A 16,862-nucleotide genomic window follows, 5' to 3' on the forward strand; every position below is an offset into this window, starting at 1 on the left:
CAGCAGGAGACAGAGCAGCAGCCAGGGGTTTGTCAGGAAAAGCACAGAGTGCCTGTTTATTGGGAAGGGCACACACAGGGCAGTGCCCAGCCCGGGCTGTGCCCATCCAGAGGCTCAGCCTGGCCTCCTCCAGCAGCTCCCAGCGCTCCCAGGGCAGCACCTCCCTCTGCAGAGCTGGCCCTGATGCTGCAATGGCTGGGGAGGAGGTTTTGTGCATTCCACAGCAGCACCACACCACTCACTCCTGCCACTGTGGGCAAAACCCCAGGTGGAGCACAGCTCCGAGGGCAGCTGCAGCTTTGTGCTCTGGCCAGCACTGTCCCCTGAGTGCACCAGTGATGGCAAGGAGGTGGAAGCCCCATAAAGGAGGGGAGTGGCTGTGGGCACCCCACAGCTCACAGGGTGACATCCAGGATGAAATAAAATCACTCCCAGGGGCTGCTTTTCAGAGGCTTTGAGTCCTCCTTTGCTGCAGTGCTGAAATGAGAACTGAGCTTCTCCCTGAGCACAGGACAGCCTGGGCAGGATGGGGCAGGCCCTGGTGTGGGACAGAGACCCTCTGAGTGCCCACCCAGCAGCCCCTGGCCCATCAGAGCCCGCCCAGAGGCAGTGCCAGGCTGAGGTTGAGGAAGCCCCCGAAGTGGAAGGGGGGTAGGCGGGGGGCACAGGTGGCAGCAGAGGACAGGCAGGCGAGGGGATTGTCCCCACATGCCCCAGCATCCTGCTCCCTGCTCAAGTACACGCTGTCAGGGGAATCCACTGAGGGGTCCTCGTTGAAGTAGTTGTAGGGCCTCAGGAAAAAGCCAACGCTGTTCCCCACTGTCACTGTGTTGGGGACGTCTTCAGCATGAGGGACGTGCAGGAACCCCACAGTGATCCAGGCAACCAAGTCCTGGGAGAAGAGGAACGAGGCACCTGTCAGGCTGGGCAGGACTCTGCCAGCCCAGCAGCTGCCCAGGCTGGCTCTGGGACAGGAGCAGCTTCTGTCCAGGATGGCCCCACAAAGTTCAGCTTCTCCCCACCCCAGGAAGCCCAGCTTACCTGGTTGGTGATGGTCTCGTTGTTGATGAAGTCAGCAAAGGCCACAGTGGGCGTCCAGGGGTCGTTCTGGTTGTAGATGCTGGTGCTGGTGGGCTCCTCCTCCTTCCTCCGGGTGACAGCCAGCTGGTACCTGCCAGCACCTCACGGGGGCTTGCCCACGCCAGCCATGGCACTGCCAAACTGGGGCTGGGCATCCCCAGTCTGCCCTGGGGCGGGGAGGGAAAGGGCCAAGAGGGCAGAAATGGGCTGCAGCCCCAGCATCTCCAAGCTTTGAGGGGAATCCCTTGCTGCCTGTGGCTTTTCCAGCATGGCTGGGACATGGATGGATCCAGGTGAAAATGCTGCCTCTCAGTGCCCAGTGCACTCCCCTAAGCCACAGCTGCTTCTCCCCCACACGGACATCCCCAGCATGAGCTCCATCAGCTCACCCTGGCACTGAGACTGCTCTGTGCTGATCCCAAGCACTTTCCAAAAGGCATTCTGTCCTCATGGGAAGGTATCACAGCCTGGCAATGCCAGCGCTTCCCTTAGGAATTCCTTCTGCAGCCTACTTCCCCTCAAAGGCAAAAACACATGGGGCTGCTCTAAATTAGTCTGACGTGGGGTCAGACTCCTGTCTGTGACCTACCATGAGCAGATGTTATTGAGCAACATCTCAAGGAAATTGCAGAGCCAAAAGCTCCTCATGTTTGCTTTAACCCTTTGTTTAACCCTTCCCTGCAGCCTGCTGCAGGCCTGCCCAGGGGTGAGAACCTCCCTCTACCAGGAGCAGAAGCTGCTGAGGCCTCAGCTGGCCTCTGGCACCCACCTGCCCCAGCTGACAGAGCGTTCCATGGAGCTGTTGGTGGGCAGGTGCTTCCCAGCAAAGCTGATGACCTGGATCCTGTAGCTGCGTGGGTGCCCCCACTTGTTGGGATTGGGGCTGACAAAGGAGAGGTAGCGGGGCAGGGGGACATTGAGTGGGAAAGCTGCCTCATCCTCCCTCTCCAGCCTTTCCCTGCGGAGGTACGGCCGCTCAATGGTGTTCTGTGCGCTCCAGGGATCTTTGACAAACTCATACTCCATATCCTGGCTCTCCAGGGAGTTCAGCTGCCCTGTGAAGCAGAAGAGAAGCCCTCAAGCCCTGCACCCCAGACCACAATAAACCACAGCCATGCACAAAGGTGGCCAGACCTACCATCAACATCCAGGTCCACCTTGTAGTGGATGTGGTGGATGTGCATCGTCCCCAGCGTGTGCGGCCCAACCCTGTTGCCATAGTCAGTGCCTCGGCCATGGAGGAAGGAGGAGCTGATGTAGCCCGTGGCGTGCACCCGGACCTCCATGGCCCCATTGGGGTGGAACAGGAAATCCCAGATGTAATCGTAGTTAATGAGCGTGGAGATGGCGCGCATCACCAGCACGTTCCTCCGCAGCCCGCCGTAGTAGAAGGACTGTGAGTCGGAGAAGTGGCGCCTCAGAGGGAGGGCAGAGTCGTGCTCAAAAATGCAGAGGGAGTTCTGGTTGGTTTTGGGAGTGTCTGTCTCTGCCAGGTAGTGCCGGTGCACGTAGGTGGCTGTGTAGGGGCAGTCCAGGCCCCGCACCAGCTCGTAGGCGAACCTGCCGATGCCAAAGCTGCCGTCCAGGTAGCGGGTGGACATTCCCCCGGGGCAGTTGGAGCCGTACAGGGCTAAGGCTTCCTGCAGGCTCAGCTCATAGACAATTCTCTCCCCACGGTACCTGATGTCGAAGAGGCGCGGGCCAGTGTTGGGGTTCATGCCAAAGGCAAAGCTCCAGCCCTGGAAGAGCACCTGGTTGTTCCTGACTCTGTAGCGGGGACCCTGCGGCTCGAACTGCAGCGGGAACGGCGCGGCCGCGGGCGCTCGAGGCTTCATGGAGGAGAAATCCCCGTCCCGTGGCGCCTTCCTCACCTTCTCCACGCTGATCCGACCCTGCATGTAGGCACTCTCCAGCTGCACCATGTCCCTGTAGTACTGCCCATTGTAGAACACTCTGCTCACTGCCCACTCTGAGATGTCCAGGCTGCTGTGGTCCACCAGCACCTCCAGCCCCACGGGGTGCAGAAAGAACCCACTCACATTCTGGAACAGGACAAACCAGGTGACCCTGTCCCCAGACTGGAACCCACGGGGAGCAGCTGTCACGGTGGCCAGGTTGGCTCCATCATATTCCATGACTTGCTGCATGAAAGCTGGAGCTGAGGGGAACACTTGGCTCTTCAGGAACCCCCCAATCTGCTTGTACTCAACAGCCAGCGTGGGCCTGCGGTGGTAGGGCACCTTCCCCCCGTACTTGTGCACCGTCACGTCCCGGTGGTACGCCGGCCTCGGCAGCGGCCCCACCACCAGCTCGGTGATGTTGGGCTCTGGCTGCTTCCCAAAGTACAGCACAGCCAGAGCCTCCCGGGGGGGACGAGCCCCCCCTGCGTCCAGGAACCGCAGCACCTCTGCCTTGGCGGGCACCTGCACGTCCAGCCAGGCGATGCAGTTCTCCGAGGGCTTGGCCCGCGACGCCTCCACCAGCGGCACCCCGAGGTGGCCCTGCAGGTACCGCACCACCTGGGACATCTCCTCGGCGCTCAGGTCAGCAAACACCAGGCTCTGGCCATCCTCTGTGTCCTCCTGCTCCGGGGGCAGGTGCTGGCAGGTTCTGGGGCTCCTTTCCCTGGTCAGCAGCACGCAGACCAAAGCGAAGATCGTGGCTAAGGCCAGACCAAGGAGGATAAGCACAGTTTTGAGGCTCATGCCTGCTGAGGCACTGAGTGCTCTCTCACAGTCTGGCAGGACACGTTTCCAGCTGTGGAATCCTCCCAGCCACTCACTAGAACAAGGGGCTGGCTTGGCTTGGGTTTATTTTCCTCCCCTGTTTCCTCAGCAGGGAACAGCCCCTGGAACTCACAGGGAGGCTGCAAGGGGACGTTCTCACACATTGCCAGGATTTGCTGGGAACCATAAATGGCAACTATGCTCTGCTTCCCTAGAGGGCCATAATTTTAAGTAAACTCAATGTTTGTACATCTGTCCTTTCCCTCTGGTCCCAGATCCTACACTGCAGAGCTTGGAGAGGATGGATGCAGTTGTTTAGGGGAAATATGCACATTCTCACTTCTCTTCTTTCTCTTAACCCTGCAGATGCTGGGCAGGCTGTAGAGATAAATCTTCCCTGTGTGGAGCAGTGCTAAACACAGCACCCTGCCCCGTCCTGACACAGCCCTGCCACCACTGCTGCTGCCAACATCCCCATGGTCCTGCAGCCAGGAGGGAGGGGACAGCTTTGTCACCTTGTGAAGGTGCCCACTGATCCTGAGTTACAGCCTGGCACAGACTGGGCTGCGAGGAGGGGAACGGAGGAACCAGAGCCCAGCCAGCACCCTGGCAAACAGGCAGTGGCCCTGGCCCTGCTGCAACACCAGCAGCCATCAAAGGTGAAACCATTAAAGCCATGAAACCCCTTCCTGCAAGGTCCTGTCCTTGTGCCCAGCACTGAGGGCCTGAGAGCCACAACCCACACAGTCCTGGCCACGACCCAGCCTCCCCCCAGCAGCCACAGGGCTTGGTGCCAGCGCCCACTTCCACCCCAGCTTGTCCCTTCTGCCCCCAGCTGGACATCCCCGTGCCCAGACAACACCCAGAGCCACGCTGGGCTGGTTTGTGGGCACAGGAAAGATGGCAGAGAGCAGCACCACCCCCCAGGAGATGCTGCTGTAAGAATGAGACACTTGAGAGCAATGGACCAGCACCATTTTCATTATTTTAACCTGAGATATGCACTACACAGCACTTGCTTCTACAGCAGAGGAACAGGATTCTCTCCTGACTTTCCTCTGGCAATGGACTCAAATTCAGGAATTACAGGTAACATAGACTTCCATCTCACATCATACGAGGAAAATCATGTTTCCCTTTTCAAGAGCACTATTTCAAAAGCAATGATAAAACATTAAGTCACTGGACAACTGAAAATTGAGACAACTTCACTAAAAAGCTGAAAATTGGAGGCAGAACAGTCAGCCTGGTGTCTCTGCCCACATCTCCTCACCATCCTGTAGCATTAAAGCCTGCTCATATTTCTAAAACCATCAAAGGTGAATGGGGGGAAGTTTGGCAAACAAGAGGCAGTTTTGGGCAAGCAGGCAAGAGGGTTGATTTCACACGCTGTAAAGTCCTGCTCACTGGTGAAAAACACACCATCCTGGGAGTATATAGAGGGGTCCAGGTCATAGTAGTTGTAGGGCCTCAGGAGAAAACCAACGGAGTTTCCCACGGTCACAGTGTTGGGAATATCCTCAGAGTGTGGAATGTGGAGGAAGCCAGCAGTTATCCAGGCAACCAGGTCCTAGGCAGGGAAGAGCCACAAGCCCAGGGTTACTTCAGAAGCTGCAGCAGCAGTGGCCAAAATACACACAGGGCAGTGGGGAGTGACAGAAGAGAAGGAGGGGGAACCCAATGGGCACCAGCCAGCTGTGTTCCCACACACCCAGCTCCCCTCTCCTGGGAAAGAGCTCCTCCCTTCCCCAAAGACCTGCCACAGCCATGGCTGCAGCTATCCACCCAGTGGAAGGACCCTTGCTTTGACCTCCGTGGCCTCACAACATTTTCATGATGTTTCTCCACAGGGAGAAAGAAGTTTCTGCTCTGCACACACTCTCTGTGTTCTCTGACCAAAGTACCAAGCAGACACAGAGAGAAGGGGATGCCCAAACCCACTTTTCTCTGGTCTGCTGCTCTCAAAGCTGGGCCCATTGTCCCAGGGGTGGTGCTGGAGTCTCTCTGCTCCTTGGGGCTCCCCTTGAGCCTTGGCTGGGTGTTACATTCAGCCCAGGAGCCCCAGCTCACCTCGTTGGTGATGGTCTCGTTGTTGATGAAATCAGCAAAGGCCACAGTGGGTGTCCAGGGGTCGTTCTGGTTGTAGATGCTGGTGCTGGTGGGCTCCTCCTCCTTCCTCCTGGTGACAGCCAGCTGGTACCTGAGGACAAGAAAAGAGAGGGGAGCAGCCCCCCGAGGCAGGGCAGAGCTAAATCAACTCCTGAAAGCCTGCAGAGCCCAGAAGAGAGCTTGCCTGTGCCTCCCATCCAGGGCCATCCAGCAACGCCTTCCCAGCTGGCAGGGCTGAGGGGCTCTCTGGGAACCTGCCCTGCCAGCCAGAGCAGCCTGACCTTGCCCAGCTGATGGCCCTCTCCATGGAGCTGGCCTCAGGGATGTGGTCCCCTGCAGAACTGGTGATCTGGATCCTGTAGCCACGCTGGTGGCCCCACTTGTTTTTGCTGTTGGCAGCAAAGTAGATGTATCTGGGCATCTTGGAGTGGAGCAGGAAGGCAGCCTGGTCTTCTGTGTCCAGGACTCTCTTGGTGAGTCGTGGCCTCTCTATCTGCTGCTCTGGGCTCCAGGGAGCCTGTGTCATCTCAAACACCATGTCGTGGGCCATGAGGGAGTTTTTCACCCCTGTGAAGCCAAAACAAAGTCACTGAGGAGAATCCTCACAGTGCCCTGCTCTCCAAGACACCACAGTGCCTGCTCTCCCTGCACCCTGGGCTCTGAGCAGCCCAGGAGCAGCTGCTGCTCTGCAGCTCCCCATGCCATGACAGCACCCCATGTGTGGATCTGTGGCTGGACACTTGTCCAGGCTGGGCAGCACCACTCTGCAGCAGAGACAAGAGGGGACAAGGGATGAGCCTCACCCCAGGGCAGAAGAACAGGTTTGCCTCCCATTTGCCCCCCTGATTGCCTCCACAGTCTAATTACAAGAGCACGAGCTTTGTTAGTGCTCATCCTGCACAGCAGAGGCCCCTGGAGCAGCCTGGGCGCTGCACACATCTGCACATCACAGACAAGAGCAGTGGTGGGCTGCTCTCAGAAGAGAAGTGGGCTCAAGGTTTGGAGCAACAGGAGCAAATTGATCTGGGGATGAGGTGGCAAAAGGCTGCTGAGAGCATTTGATGGCCAGTGCCTGTGAGTTCTGACTGAGGGGTTATTGCTCACAACCTCCTGCCTGTCCCATCATGAAGCCCCTCTGCGTTCTGGTCCTTTAACACATGAGTTCTCAGCTTCCACAAAAACCATTTCAGAGCTGAACTTGTGGTCTGTGAAGGTCTGAGCTCCACAGAAGGAGATCCATGCACAGCTGAGCTCATTTCCTTTCTTTTTCTCACATGAACAAAACTTCTAAGCGCACACCTCCCCTGGCAGTATTAACAGTGGCAGTCTGATTTCCTCTGCCTTCTCCCTGTTCCTGCAGTTCTGCCACCCCCTCACTGCAAGCACACCACCCTGCCCCACAAGTGGAAAGGAAAACCTCTATAACCACCAAAAAAGTAAAGTTCTTTGAGAAGTATTAAAAGGAGAGATGAGATCCAGGCCTACCTGCCACATCCAAGTCCACCTTGTAGTTGACAAAATGAGTGTGTATCGTACCCACAAGTGCTCCCAAAGCCTATTGCCATATCTCAGGCCATCCCCACGGAGAAAGGAGGAGCTTGGGTACCCTGTGGCCTGCACCTTGCCCTCCAGGGCCCCATTCTGGCAGAAGATGAGTCCCACATGTAGTCGTGGTCACCCACAATGGTGATGGAGCAAAGCACCAGAGTGGAGTTCACCACCTGAGGCTGAGCATCCCTGCACTTCCAGCATTCACTGGGAGCAGGAGCTGCTCCTGGGCTCCAAAACCCTGTGCAGACATCCACTGCCAGACTGTGACTGCACATGGACCTTGCTGGGTGGCCGCAGTGGCTTCACAGCTCAGGATTGAGTGTTCCCCCAAGAGAAGAAGGGGAGGGACGTGCAGGAGCTCAGCCCCACGGAGCACCAGGACAGCTGCCCTGCTTTCCATGGGGCAGTGAGACACCAGGAGGATTTTCCCAAGGGAGAAGGAGTGCCAGGAGCAGCAGCAGGCTCTGTGAAAGCAGGCTCACTGTGTCTGTGCTCAGACAGGACCAACTCCCCGTCTGCCCGCCTGTGCCTATGGCAACACACCCCGTGCCAGACGTGAGGCCTCAAGGAAACACAAACATTTTTCAGCTGCTACCTTTCATACTTTCCCTGAGCTGAACACAGAGCTCCCAGAAATTCCCACTGCTTTCCACCCAGTGACCTTGACAGACTGCTTTATATATCGAAAAATAATTTTGCAATGAAAGAAGAGGTTAGGACAATAAAGAAGAGTCAGTTATTAGGGACTGTATAGGCAAGGAGGAAAACCTCAAAGCTCTGGGGCTTATCAGAACAATGGCAGACATAAAAGGAAGATCCAGACCTACCTGCCACATCCAAGTCCACCTTGTAGTTGACAAAATGAGTGTGTATTGTACCCAGGGTGTGCTCCCAAAGCCTATTGCCATATCTCAGGCCATCCCCATGGAGAAAGGAGGAGCTTGGGTACCCTGTGGCCTGCACCTTGCCCTCCAGGGCCCCGTTCTGGTAGAAGATGAAGTCCCACACGTAGTCGTAGTTGCCCACGGTGGCGATGGAGCGAAGCACCAGAGCAGAGTTCACCAGCCCCCCGTAGTAGAGCGACTGCAAGTTGGAGTAGTGGCGCCTCAGAGGGGAGCCCAGGTTCTGCTCAAAGATGCAGAGCGAAGCCTTCCTCTTCTTGGGCCTCAGGCTGTCAGACAGAGACAGTGTGTCCACAAAGGTGGCCAGGTAGGGGCAGTCCACCCCTGGCACCAGGGGCGAGGCGTAGCGCCCCAGGCCAAAGCTGCCGTCCATGTAGCGCGTGGACATCCCTGCCGGGCAGTTGGAGCCGTACACGGACAGCGCCTCCTGCACGCTGATCTCGTAGGCAACCCTCTCCCCCTTGTGTCGGATGTCAAACAGCCGTAGGCCCCTGCTCACGCTCATGCCAAAGGCAAAGCTCCAGCCCTGGAAGAGCACCTGGTTGTTCCTGACTCTGTAGCGGGGACCCTGCGGCTCGAACTGCAGCGGGAACGGGGCGGCCGCGGGCGCTCGAGGCTTCATGGAGGAGAAATCCCCGTCCCGTGGCGCCTTCCTCACCTTCTCCACGCTGATCCGACCCTGCATGTAGGCACTCTCCAGCTGCACCATGTCCCTGTAGTACTGCCCATTGTAGAACACTCTGCTCACTGCCCACTCTGAGATGTCCAGGCTGCTGTGGTCCACCAGCACCTCCAGCCCCACGGGGTGCAGAAAGAACCCACTCACATTCTGGAACAGGACAAACCAGGTGACCCTGTCCCCAGACTGGAACCCACGGGGAGCAGCTGTCACGGTGGCCAGGTTGGCTCCATCATATTCCATGACTTGCTGCATGAAAGCTGGAGCTGAGGGGAACACTTGGCTCTTCAGGAACCCCCCAATCTGCTTGTACTCAACAGCCAGCGTGGGCCTGCGGTGGTAGGGCACCTTCCCCCCGTACTTGTGCACCGTCACGTCCCGGTGGTACGCCGGCCTCGGCAGCGGCCCCACCACCAGCTCGGTGATGTTGGGCTCTGGCTGCTTCCCAAAGTACAGCACAGCCAGAGCCTCCCGGGGGGGACGAGCCCCCCCTGCGTCCAGGAACCGCAGCACCTCTGCCTTGGCGGGCACCTGCACGTCCAGCCAGGCGATGCAGTTCTCCGAGGGCTTGGCCCGCGACGCCTCCACCAGCGGCACCCCGAGGTGGCCCTGCAGGTACCGCACCACCTGGGACATCTCCTCGGCGCTCAGGTCAGCAAACACCAGGCTCTGGCCATCCTCTGTGTCCTCCTGCTCCGGGGGCAGGTGCTGGCAGGTTCTGGGGCTCCTTTCCCTGGTCAGCAGCACGCAGACCAAAGCGAAGATCGTGGCTAAGGCCAGACCAAGGAGGATGAGCACGGGTTTCAAGTTCATGCCTGCAGCTGGTCCAGCAGCATTCAGAGACTTTCAGAGCAGGCTTTCCAGCTCCTGCCTCTGTCAGTGTATGCTGCACTGGATGGATTAGCACAGAAAGTACAAAAGACTGGGAGAGGCTAGGGGAGGAGATCTGAAACCCTTGGTGACCAGAAAGGGCTGATCTCCTCTCAGCTGCAGCCTCTTTGGTCCTCCTTCATGGCAGTGCCCTGAAAGAACTTGTGGAGATGTAGGGTCAGTGACTCAGACAAGTTCCACATAATTCCGTTACTTTTTCAGTCCAGCCTGCTTTCCTGAGGCTGCCTGTAAAAACGGAGACTGCAGTCAGCCTGAGGTGGCTGTGACCACTGTGAGGCTCTGACAAGCTGGGAATTGTTGCCACCCTGTACAATTTCACCTCTTTACAACTCACCGATTTTCCTTGTTTATCAGGCTGCTTCCTTGTAAACATTCCCTCTGGCAACACCATTCCAAGCTTGGAGTTACTTTTTATTTAATTTTTTTCAGTCTTCCACATGGAAGCCTTTGCTGAAAACACATCCTCCTGTGTAGCAGCAGAAAAACTTTGGCAGCCATGGAGATGTAGTTCAGGATGAGAATCAGGCACCAAATGCTGTGAACAACCAGCTCTTAGAACACCTCAGAACAGCTCTGAGCCAATGAATCCCCAGCACTGCACTGCCACAGGATCATCCAGCCTTTGCCTCTGCTTCCAATTCAGATAAATTGAGGTGCAGCTTCCTAGAGGTTCCCCCAAGGAGAGAAGGACCCTGAACCTGCAGCTGGCAGCAGCTGAGGGCAGTGCCTGCTATCAGTGCCCAGGCCGGGCAGCCACATCTGCCCTGTGCCACCCCAAGGACATTCCCTGCTGGCCTCACAGTGCTGCTCACGGCCCTGGCAGAGCAGGGCAGCCAGAAGGACGTGGTGCTCCCTCCTGCCACGCAGCAGATGCTCGGGGTAGACAAGACTCACCACCTTGGCTCCAGTCCCAGAGCTGGTGCTGAGTAGGACAAGGCATCCAAGAGAACCAAGGCTGGAGATTCAACCCAATATTTCCACTCCTGCTGCCAGCCTCACCTCACCTCACCCTCGTCTTCTCTTCCTTGCATCAGTTTCCTGATGGGACACAGCACCCACCAGCCCCTGGTTGTTCCTCTGCAGCAGATCCTGCCTGGCTCAGCTCCTCTGTGTCCCCTGTGCTCAGCCACCAGGCTGGGAGGCAGAAGGGCCACGTTGCTGTGGGACACACTCCATTATCCTCAGGGCAGGCTGCAGCTGTGGAGGCCAGGGACACACTCATCCTGTCTGTGCCAGCACACAGGGCTCTGCCTCAGCAGCCAGGAGAGCCTCAGAGCCTCAGCACTGCTTCATGTGGCCACAGAGCCAGCAAAGGGGCTCAGTGCTGCACAGACACAGCAGTGGGCAGGGACAGCACAGGAGAAGGGAAAGAAGGAGAAGGGAAAGAAGGAGAAGGGAAAGAAGGAGAAGGGAAAGAAGGAGAAGGGAAAGAAGGAGAAGGGAAAGAAGGAGAAGGGAAAGAAGGAGAAGGGAAAGAAGGAGAAGGAGAAGGAGAAGAAGGGAAAGAAGGAGAAGGAGAAGGAGAAGGGAAAGAAGGAGAAGGAGAAGGAGAAGGGAAAGAAGGAGAAGGAGAAGGAGAAGGGAAAGAAGGAGAAGGAGAAGGAGAAGGGAAAGAAGGAGAAGGAGAAGGAGAAGGGAAAGAAGGAGAAGGAGAAGGAGAAGGAGAAGGAGAAGGAGAAGGAGAAGGAGAAGGGAGAAGGAGGAGGAGAAGGAGGAGAAGGAGGAGAAGAAAGCCGTGGCTGCATGGGACACAGCAGCCACAATGGCACAAATACCTGCTAATACCTGCTCTCATCACCTCCCAGCAGCAGAATCAAATGTCTCTGAGTAACCCCAAACAAGGCAAAGCAGCACTGATTTCCTAGGCAGTCAGGTTTCAAGGATTACCTGGGGTTAGGCTTGGAAGAAAAATTCCCTTTTGGTTTTGGCCTGGAACATGGTGCCCATTTCACTTGGAGCACAGAGCAGCAGCTCTGCTGTCCTGGGTCAGGTCTGGAGCAGAGAGCAGCAGTTCTGCTGTCCTGGGTCAGGTCTGGAGCACAGCCAGGACATCCCTGCTGCCTCCCAGGAACAGGACAAGTGTTCTGCTGCCTCACACACCAGAACAGCCAAGGTGAGACTGTGGCAGAGCCCCCATGGCTGCAGGACAAAGCTCAGTGGACCTTTCCTTTGAGAAGCACACAAAGAGATTGTTCAGGTTTGACTTCACCCCTTGGGTTTGCATCTGCAGCTCCTCAAAGCCACGGCACAGGCTGCAATTACAGAAAGGCCCTTTCCAAGCAGCACAGCAGTAGTTTAGGAAAACTCCACAGGCCTTCCTGCCCCACAAATCACAACTCAACCCTGCAGCTGGGCTGAGAGAGATCCAGAAATAGACTGTGGGAACACTCCTGGTTCTCTGCATGTTGGGGGCTTGGAAAGAAAGAGAAACCCTAATCTGTACTGACATCCCCATGACAAAGCAACCACAGCACACACCCCAGGGCTGCTGGATAAGGATGGAGCTTTCTGCACTGCCTGTGCCCCCCTGCAGAGCCTGTGCCATGCAGGCCTTGTCTGATAACAGGTTTTTTTAGTCCTGTCTGTTTCTGCTGGACTTTTCCAGCTCTGTTTCAGAAAAAACAAAACAGCCCTAAAATGCACCTTCATCTTGCAGTAGGAATTTGAGGAAGCAGAGTAATTAACTAAGTCTGCAGAGCCAGAACCTGTGTCAATAGCTGCCTGATGGAAAGCAGTGAGGGATCTTTGGGGGCCACACACATCATGGAATTGCTCTCCAAAAGGAGCCTGCAGCAGCTTAAAGCTAACCTAGAATTAAAGAAATTGCACGTCTCTCTAACTTGTAACTTGTTTATGACCTGCTCAGTGCACGTACTGCTTCCCACATGCCAGTCTCCAGTGTGACCAGCCCATCACTGACCCACATCCCATGGAGAACTCACATCCTACCCATGTTTTATTCGGGTTATTTTGGCTAAAACCCATGCTTTATTTTGGCTATGTGGCTGCTTTTAGGCACTGCCCGTCTTATATTTGCTAAATTGCCCACATTCCCCAAACATAGCAAGGGGGATGGGAGTGCTGTTTTTCACGCACACAGAAAGGTAGAGGTGGCAAAAAATAGCATCTGAAATTTACTGAAACCCAAACCAGATGCAGACAGGCTGTGGCTTGGGGAAACTCAGAGACAGTAACTGTGACAGCTGGGGAAAGGGCACAGGAGGAAAACCCCAACATTCCCAACAGCAGCAAGGCTTGAGCAAGCCCCAAAGTAGAGCTCAGACTTTAGAAAGCTCCCACTCCCAATGCCTCACCTCAGGGGTCAGGTTATGCAAAGCACAACAGTGGGACCTGCCTGACCCTTCCTCCACTCCAGCTGTGCTGCTGGCAGTGCCTGTGGCTGCACACAGCTGCTGAGCCATTATTCTCCTCCCCTGCATTAAGCTGGGATGTCTCAAGGGCTGGTGAAGCAGAGCCCTGACTGCACACCGCAGCTGCTCCCACACAACAAACCCTCCCCTGCTCCCACAGATGAACCCCACTCCCTGCCAGCACCAGCCAAGGCAATTGTCCTGCATGCTCCATCCTCCCACGGCAGTGCTGGCTCCCTGGGAGCTCAGATTTTTTGACTGTGGTAAGGAGGAGCCCCTCGTGCTGCACCACACCAAGTCCTGCCAGCAAGTCCTTCCTTTGGGCTCTGCTCCAGCTGCCTTGGCCCTGGGATGTGTGTGCAGCTCAGTGCCCCCTCCCTGCATGGGCCAGGCACCTGCAGGGCTTTCCCACACTGCAGGAACTTCCCTGCACAAGGGGCTGCTCCTGTTCCTGGGCAGCTGGAGGTGCCACAGCCACAGCCCCAGTCTGGTGCTGCTCCCAGGGCAGTCACAGCCTCTGCTGGGCAGCAACGGGCACAATCCCAAACAGGCACCAAACCCTGCAGCCTCTGCTGGCTCAGAGGGGCTGCAGCCCTGCAGGACACTCAGGAAAGCTTTGAGTGCCTCTCGAGAGGCCTCTGTGCCCCAGCAGGCAGGGAAGGCAGGAACAGGATGGATGATGCCCAGAAGAGCAGAGGGCACTGTGGCTGGGGACAGCAGGGCAGCTGCCTCTCCTTGGGTACCACACACAGGGAGCAGCCAGGAGCAAGAGATGTGTGCCCCACAGAGACACCCAGGACAGCCAAGAGACACCTGCCCAGAAGAGAGAGAAACCCTGGAGCAACTGCAGGCTCAGAGAAACATCACATCTGTTTGAACTGGGACAGCCCAAAGCCCACACTGGGCTGAGATGGGACAGATTCAATCAAACCCAACAAGCCCATGGGTAAAATCATGCCTAATGTGAGGCACACTGATGGAACAGAAACAACCTGCACAGCAGACTAGTTTATAACAAAGGAGAATGAAAAGAATGAAGGGAAGGAGCAATTGAATGTGAGAAAGGCAGAACCAGAACTGGACACTAAAAGTGCACGGCCTAAGAGCCCAGCATCACACACAGGGGGCTGCCTTGAAAGAATTCCAAGTACCTCATTTTAATTTCTCGACATGGTAAAAGTTTACATAGGTTCATCTGGCAAAGAAAGCCAAACAAATTAAAAGGAATCAATACAAAGAAACACAAGGGGAAGGGCTGCTCCCAGACAGCAGCTCAACGCAGTTGGTTTGTTACTGAATATTTATTAGCGGGAAGACTAAGAGTTGACTTAACTACAAACAACAACAGAAGAGTCTATAGCAAGGGCCACCAGCCCCCCACACTCTGGGCAAATCCCTGGGAAACCAGCAAGAGACAACATGGCTCTTAAGATGTGGAAGCAGAGAGAGAAAAAAACCAAAAAAAACCTAAAAACAAAGTAAAAAAAAATAAGGGAAGAAAGTTCATTCCATTTGTCACTGTTGTTACAATGAGATTAACACAACTCTTAAGGCTACTGCACAATAAGAATATACAGGTGTAACAGCGAGACCTGGGAAACAGCAAGGTTCCTGAAACAAATGATTTAACGTTCCCTGATTAAGGGACTTAAGTAGAAATACTATAAATAAGAAAATTTTGAAGCCTGCAGCGTTATGGGCCCACTTGCCACACACAAAAACTGACGCAGTACAACCAGTCATTTCCAAAGGGGTTTGTAATGGACCACGAAATGTTCTGGCAGCTTGGAGGAGTCACGAGGCACGGGAGTGTGCCCTTTGCAGGGGAAAGACTGCAAGGTCTGCAAGGTACCAGGTGGGTATCAGCCACCCTCACCATCAAGCACCAGCTGTGGCAGCCAGCCTGCTCTGCCCAGGCACCAGGAAGTACTGCCAGGGACAGGGGGACTTGGTCTGATCACATGCAGAAAGGTATTTTAGGACTTTAGCATCAGATCTCCAGCCCCTCCCTTCCCTCAGCCCAGGCAAAAGCAGCCCATGCTGAAGGGGCAACTGGGATGTATGTGAAAGAACATTGGTTTTAGCCAAGAAAGTGGCTCTAGTCAAATGGCAGAAGCCACCTGAGCTCACGACAGCCAGGACAGCACCAGCTCTAGTTCCAAGCATTTGCCTCATGCTCTGCACTGATCCAGACAGGAGTGGTGAGGCAGAGACCTCTGGGGCAGGCTGAAAGGGAGTGCAGATGGCTCAGTGGCACCAGAGCACAGCTGCCAAGGGGCAGGGTCCCTGGTCAGTGCAGAGCTGGTGGCAGAGGGGCCTGGCCACAGCCAGCAGTGGGGACAGAGCCTCCCTGCTGTGGCACTGCCAGGCTGCCCTTGTGCTGGGCTGCTTGCCCTGTTCCAGAGACCCCAGTGCAGCCACCAGACAAGAGATGGGACAGGACAAGGGCTTGGTCTATAGTGTTGTTCCCACTCAGGTAGGAAGCAAGGCATGAAGGAATGTCCCTGCCTGGCTGCAGCAGCCTCTGGGGCGTCCAGTGCAGCATGGCCTCTACTACCAGTGACTAGAGGAAGAGGGAGAGCTCCTGAGACCTGAACAAAACCAATCACAAAACTAGGCAAGAATTTCTTTAGAGTTTAACTAAGAATGCAATACTATTTCCAGCCAGTTTCCCATCTCGATAGTCACGTAACAAACCAAGGCAATGACGGTCTTTAGTTGACTGAACAGTTCTCAAGTTCAAACGTTGACACTTAATAGAGGGTCTCAGCATTGCTGCTCCGAGGCCTCTTGATCTTCTCGATGTTTTTAAGGATCATGTCATGCAAAGTGACCTACAAAAAGGAAGAACAGGACTCAGACAGGAAGCCAGCCATCCAGCTTTCACCATAAGCACTGGTTACCACAGCAGCACCACCCTCAACCCTTGTGTGCAACCACACACCTGGTTAAGGTAAGGCCTTCCCTTGGCCAGACCTTACAGAAGCCAGTACATAGAATACCAAAAACATTCATTCAGAAACCCTAGGATTGCCTTGTACTGTATGAAGAGCTAGGGATCAGATTGTCACAGAGGGAGCACAAATATTTTGTACTATGGCCCTGTGAGCACTGCTGGAAACATCTGCATCTTTAGGAGAGGGTGGAGAAACACTTCACTGGAGCCAAAGTGGGAAGCAGGCAGGCTCAGGGGGAAAGGGGAGAGGAACAGCAGCAGGAGCACAGTGTGACTGTGTGTTTCCACTCACATATTGATTTCTCAGCTCTGAAATGATGAGGCGCAGACTAATGTACTCCTTCTCGTCGATCTCTGTCACGGTGCGGCGATAATCCTCCTGTGGGGCACACACAGCTCAGCCCAGCCTCCCACAAAGCACCCCAACCTCAGCTCAATCCTCACATGATCCCCCCTCTTCCCCCAGCACCCTCAGCTCAGGAAGGACAATCACAAAGCAGCTCAGAGTCCCAGCATCAACATGGAAATCTGCACGTCCCCGCTGACTTACCACATGGGGGTACTTGGCTATTTTGGAAACCAACTTTGCTCTTGTGA

General features: G+C 55.6%; 3 protein-coding genes across 6 annotated transcripts in view; all 3 read right to left on the bottom strand.

Moving 5' to 3' along the window:
• Window positions 1–28: 28 nt before the first annotated feature.
• LOC102041321 (membrane primary amine oxidase-like) lies at window positions 29–3,884 on the bottom strand. Of its 2 annotated transcripts, none has more exons than XM_005429612.2 (4): window positions 2,219–3,884; window positions 1,850–2,135; window positions 1,042–1,171; window positions 29–892 (listed from the first exon to the last, which is right to left on the bottom strand). In XM_005429612.2, the coding sequence occupies exons 1-4, from the start codon at window positions 3,783–3,785 to the stop codon at window positions 590–592; spliced, it is 2,286 nt and encodes a 761-aa protein (XP_005429669.1). In that variant the 5' UTR covers window positions 3,786–3,884; the 3' UTR covers window positions 29–589. The 2 variants fall into 2 exon arrangements, with proteins under 2 accessions (XP_005429669.1, XP_030919979.1); XM_031064119.1 differs by having other exon boundaries at window positions 1,850–2,109; window positions 2,181–3,884.
• Window positions 3,885–4,771: 887 nt separating this feature from the next.
• On the bottom strand, window positions 4,772–10,053 carry LOC102034973 (membrane primary amine oxidase-like). Of its 3 annotated transcripts, none has more exons than XM_031064135.1 (4): window positions 8,294–10,053; window positions 6,279–6,482; window positions 5,877–6,007; window positions 4,772–5,376 (listed from the first exon to the last, which is right to left on the bottom strand). In XM_031064135.1, the coding sequence occupies exons 1-4, from the start codon at window positions 9,858–9,860 to the stop codon at window positions 5,092–5,094; spliced, it is 2,187 nt and encodes a 728-aa protein (XP_030919995.1). In that variant the 5' UTR covers window positions 9,861–10,053; the 3' UTR covers window positions 4,772–5,091. The 3 variants fall into 3 exon arrangements, with proteins under 3 accessions (XP_030919995.1, XP_014166121.1, XP_030919996.1); XM_014310646.2 differs by having other exon boundaries at window positions 5,877–6,006; window positions 6,197–6,482; XM_031064136.1 differs by lacking the exon at window positions 8,294–10,053 and adding an exon at window positions 7,401–7,423 and having other exon boundaries at window positions 5,877–6,006; window positions 6,197–6,482.
• A 4,397-nt stretch (window positions 10,054–14,450) lies between these two features.
• The window catches only part of PSME3 (proteasome activator subunit 3), a 4,990-nt gene continuing 2,578 nt past the window's right edge, over window positions 14,451–16,862 (bottom strand). The window contains exons 7-9 of the mRNA XM_031064139.1: window positions 16,816–16,862; window positions 16,558–16,644; window positions 14,451–16,143 (exon numbers count right to left, since the gene is read on the bottom strand). The exon at window positions 16,816–16,862 is cut by the window's right edge and continues 4 nt beyond it. Coding sequence (XP_030919999.1) covers window positions 16,063–16,143; window positions 16,558–16,644; window positions 16,816–16,862 — 215 coding nt within the window. The 3' untranslated portion in view covers window positions 14,451–16,062. The remainder of the gene's footprint in view (window positions 16,144–16,557; window positions 16,645–16,815) is intronic.

The sequence above is a fragment of the Geospiza fortis genome, unplaced genomic scaffold (assembly GCF_000277835.1).
Source record: "Geospiza fortis unplaced genomic scaffold, GeoFor_1.0 scaffold324, whole genome shotgun sequence".
Lineage (NCBI taxonomy): Eukaryota > Metazoa > Chordata > Aves > Passeriformes > Thraupidae > Geospiza > Geospiza fortis.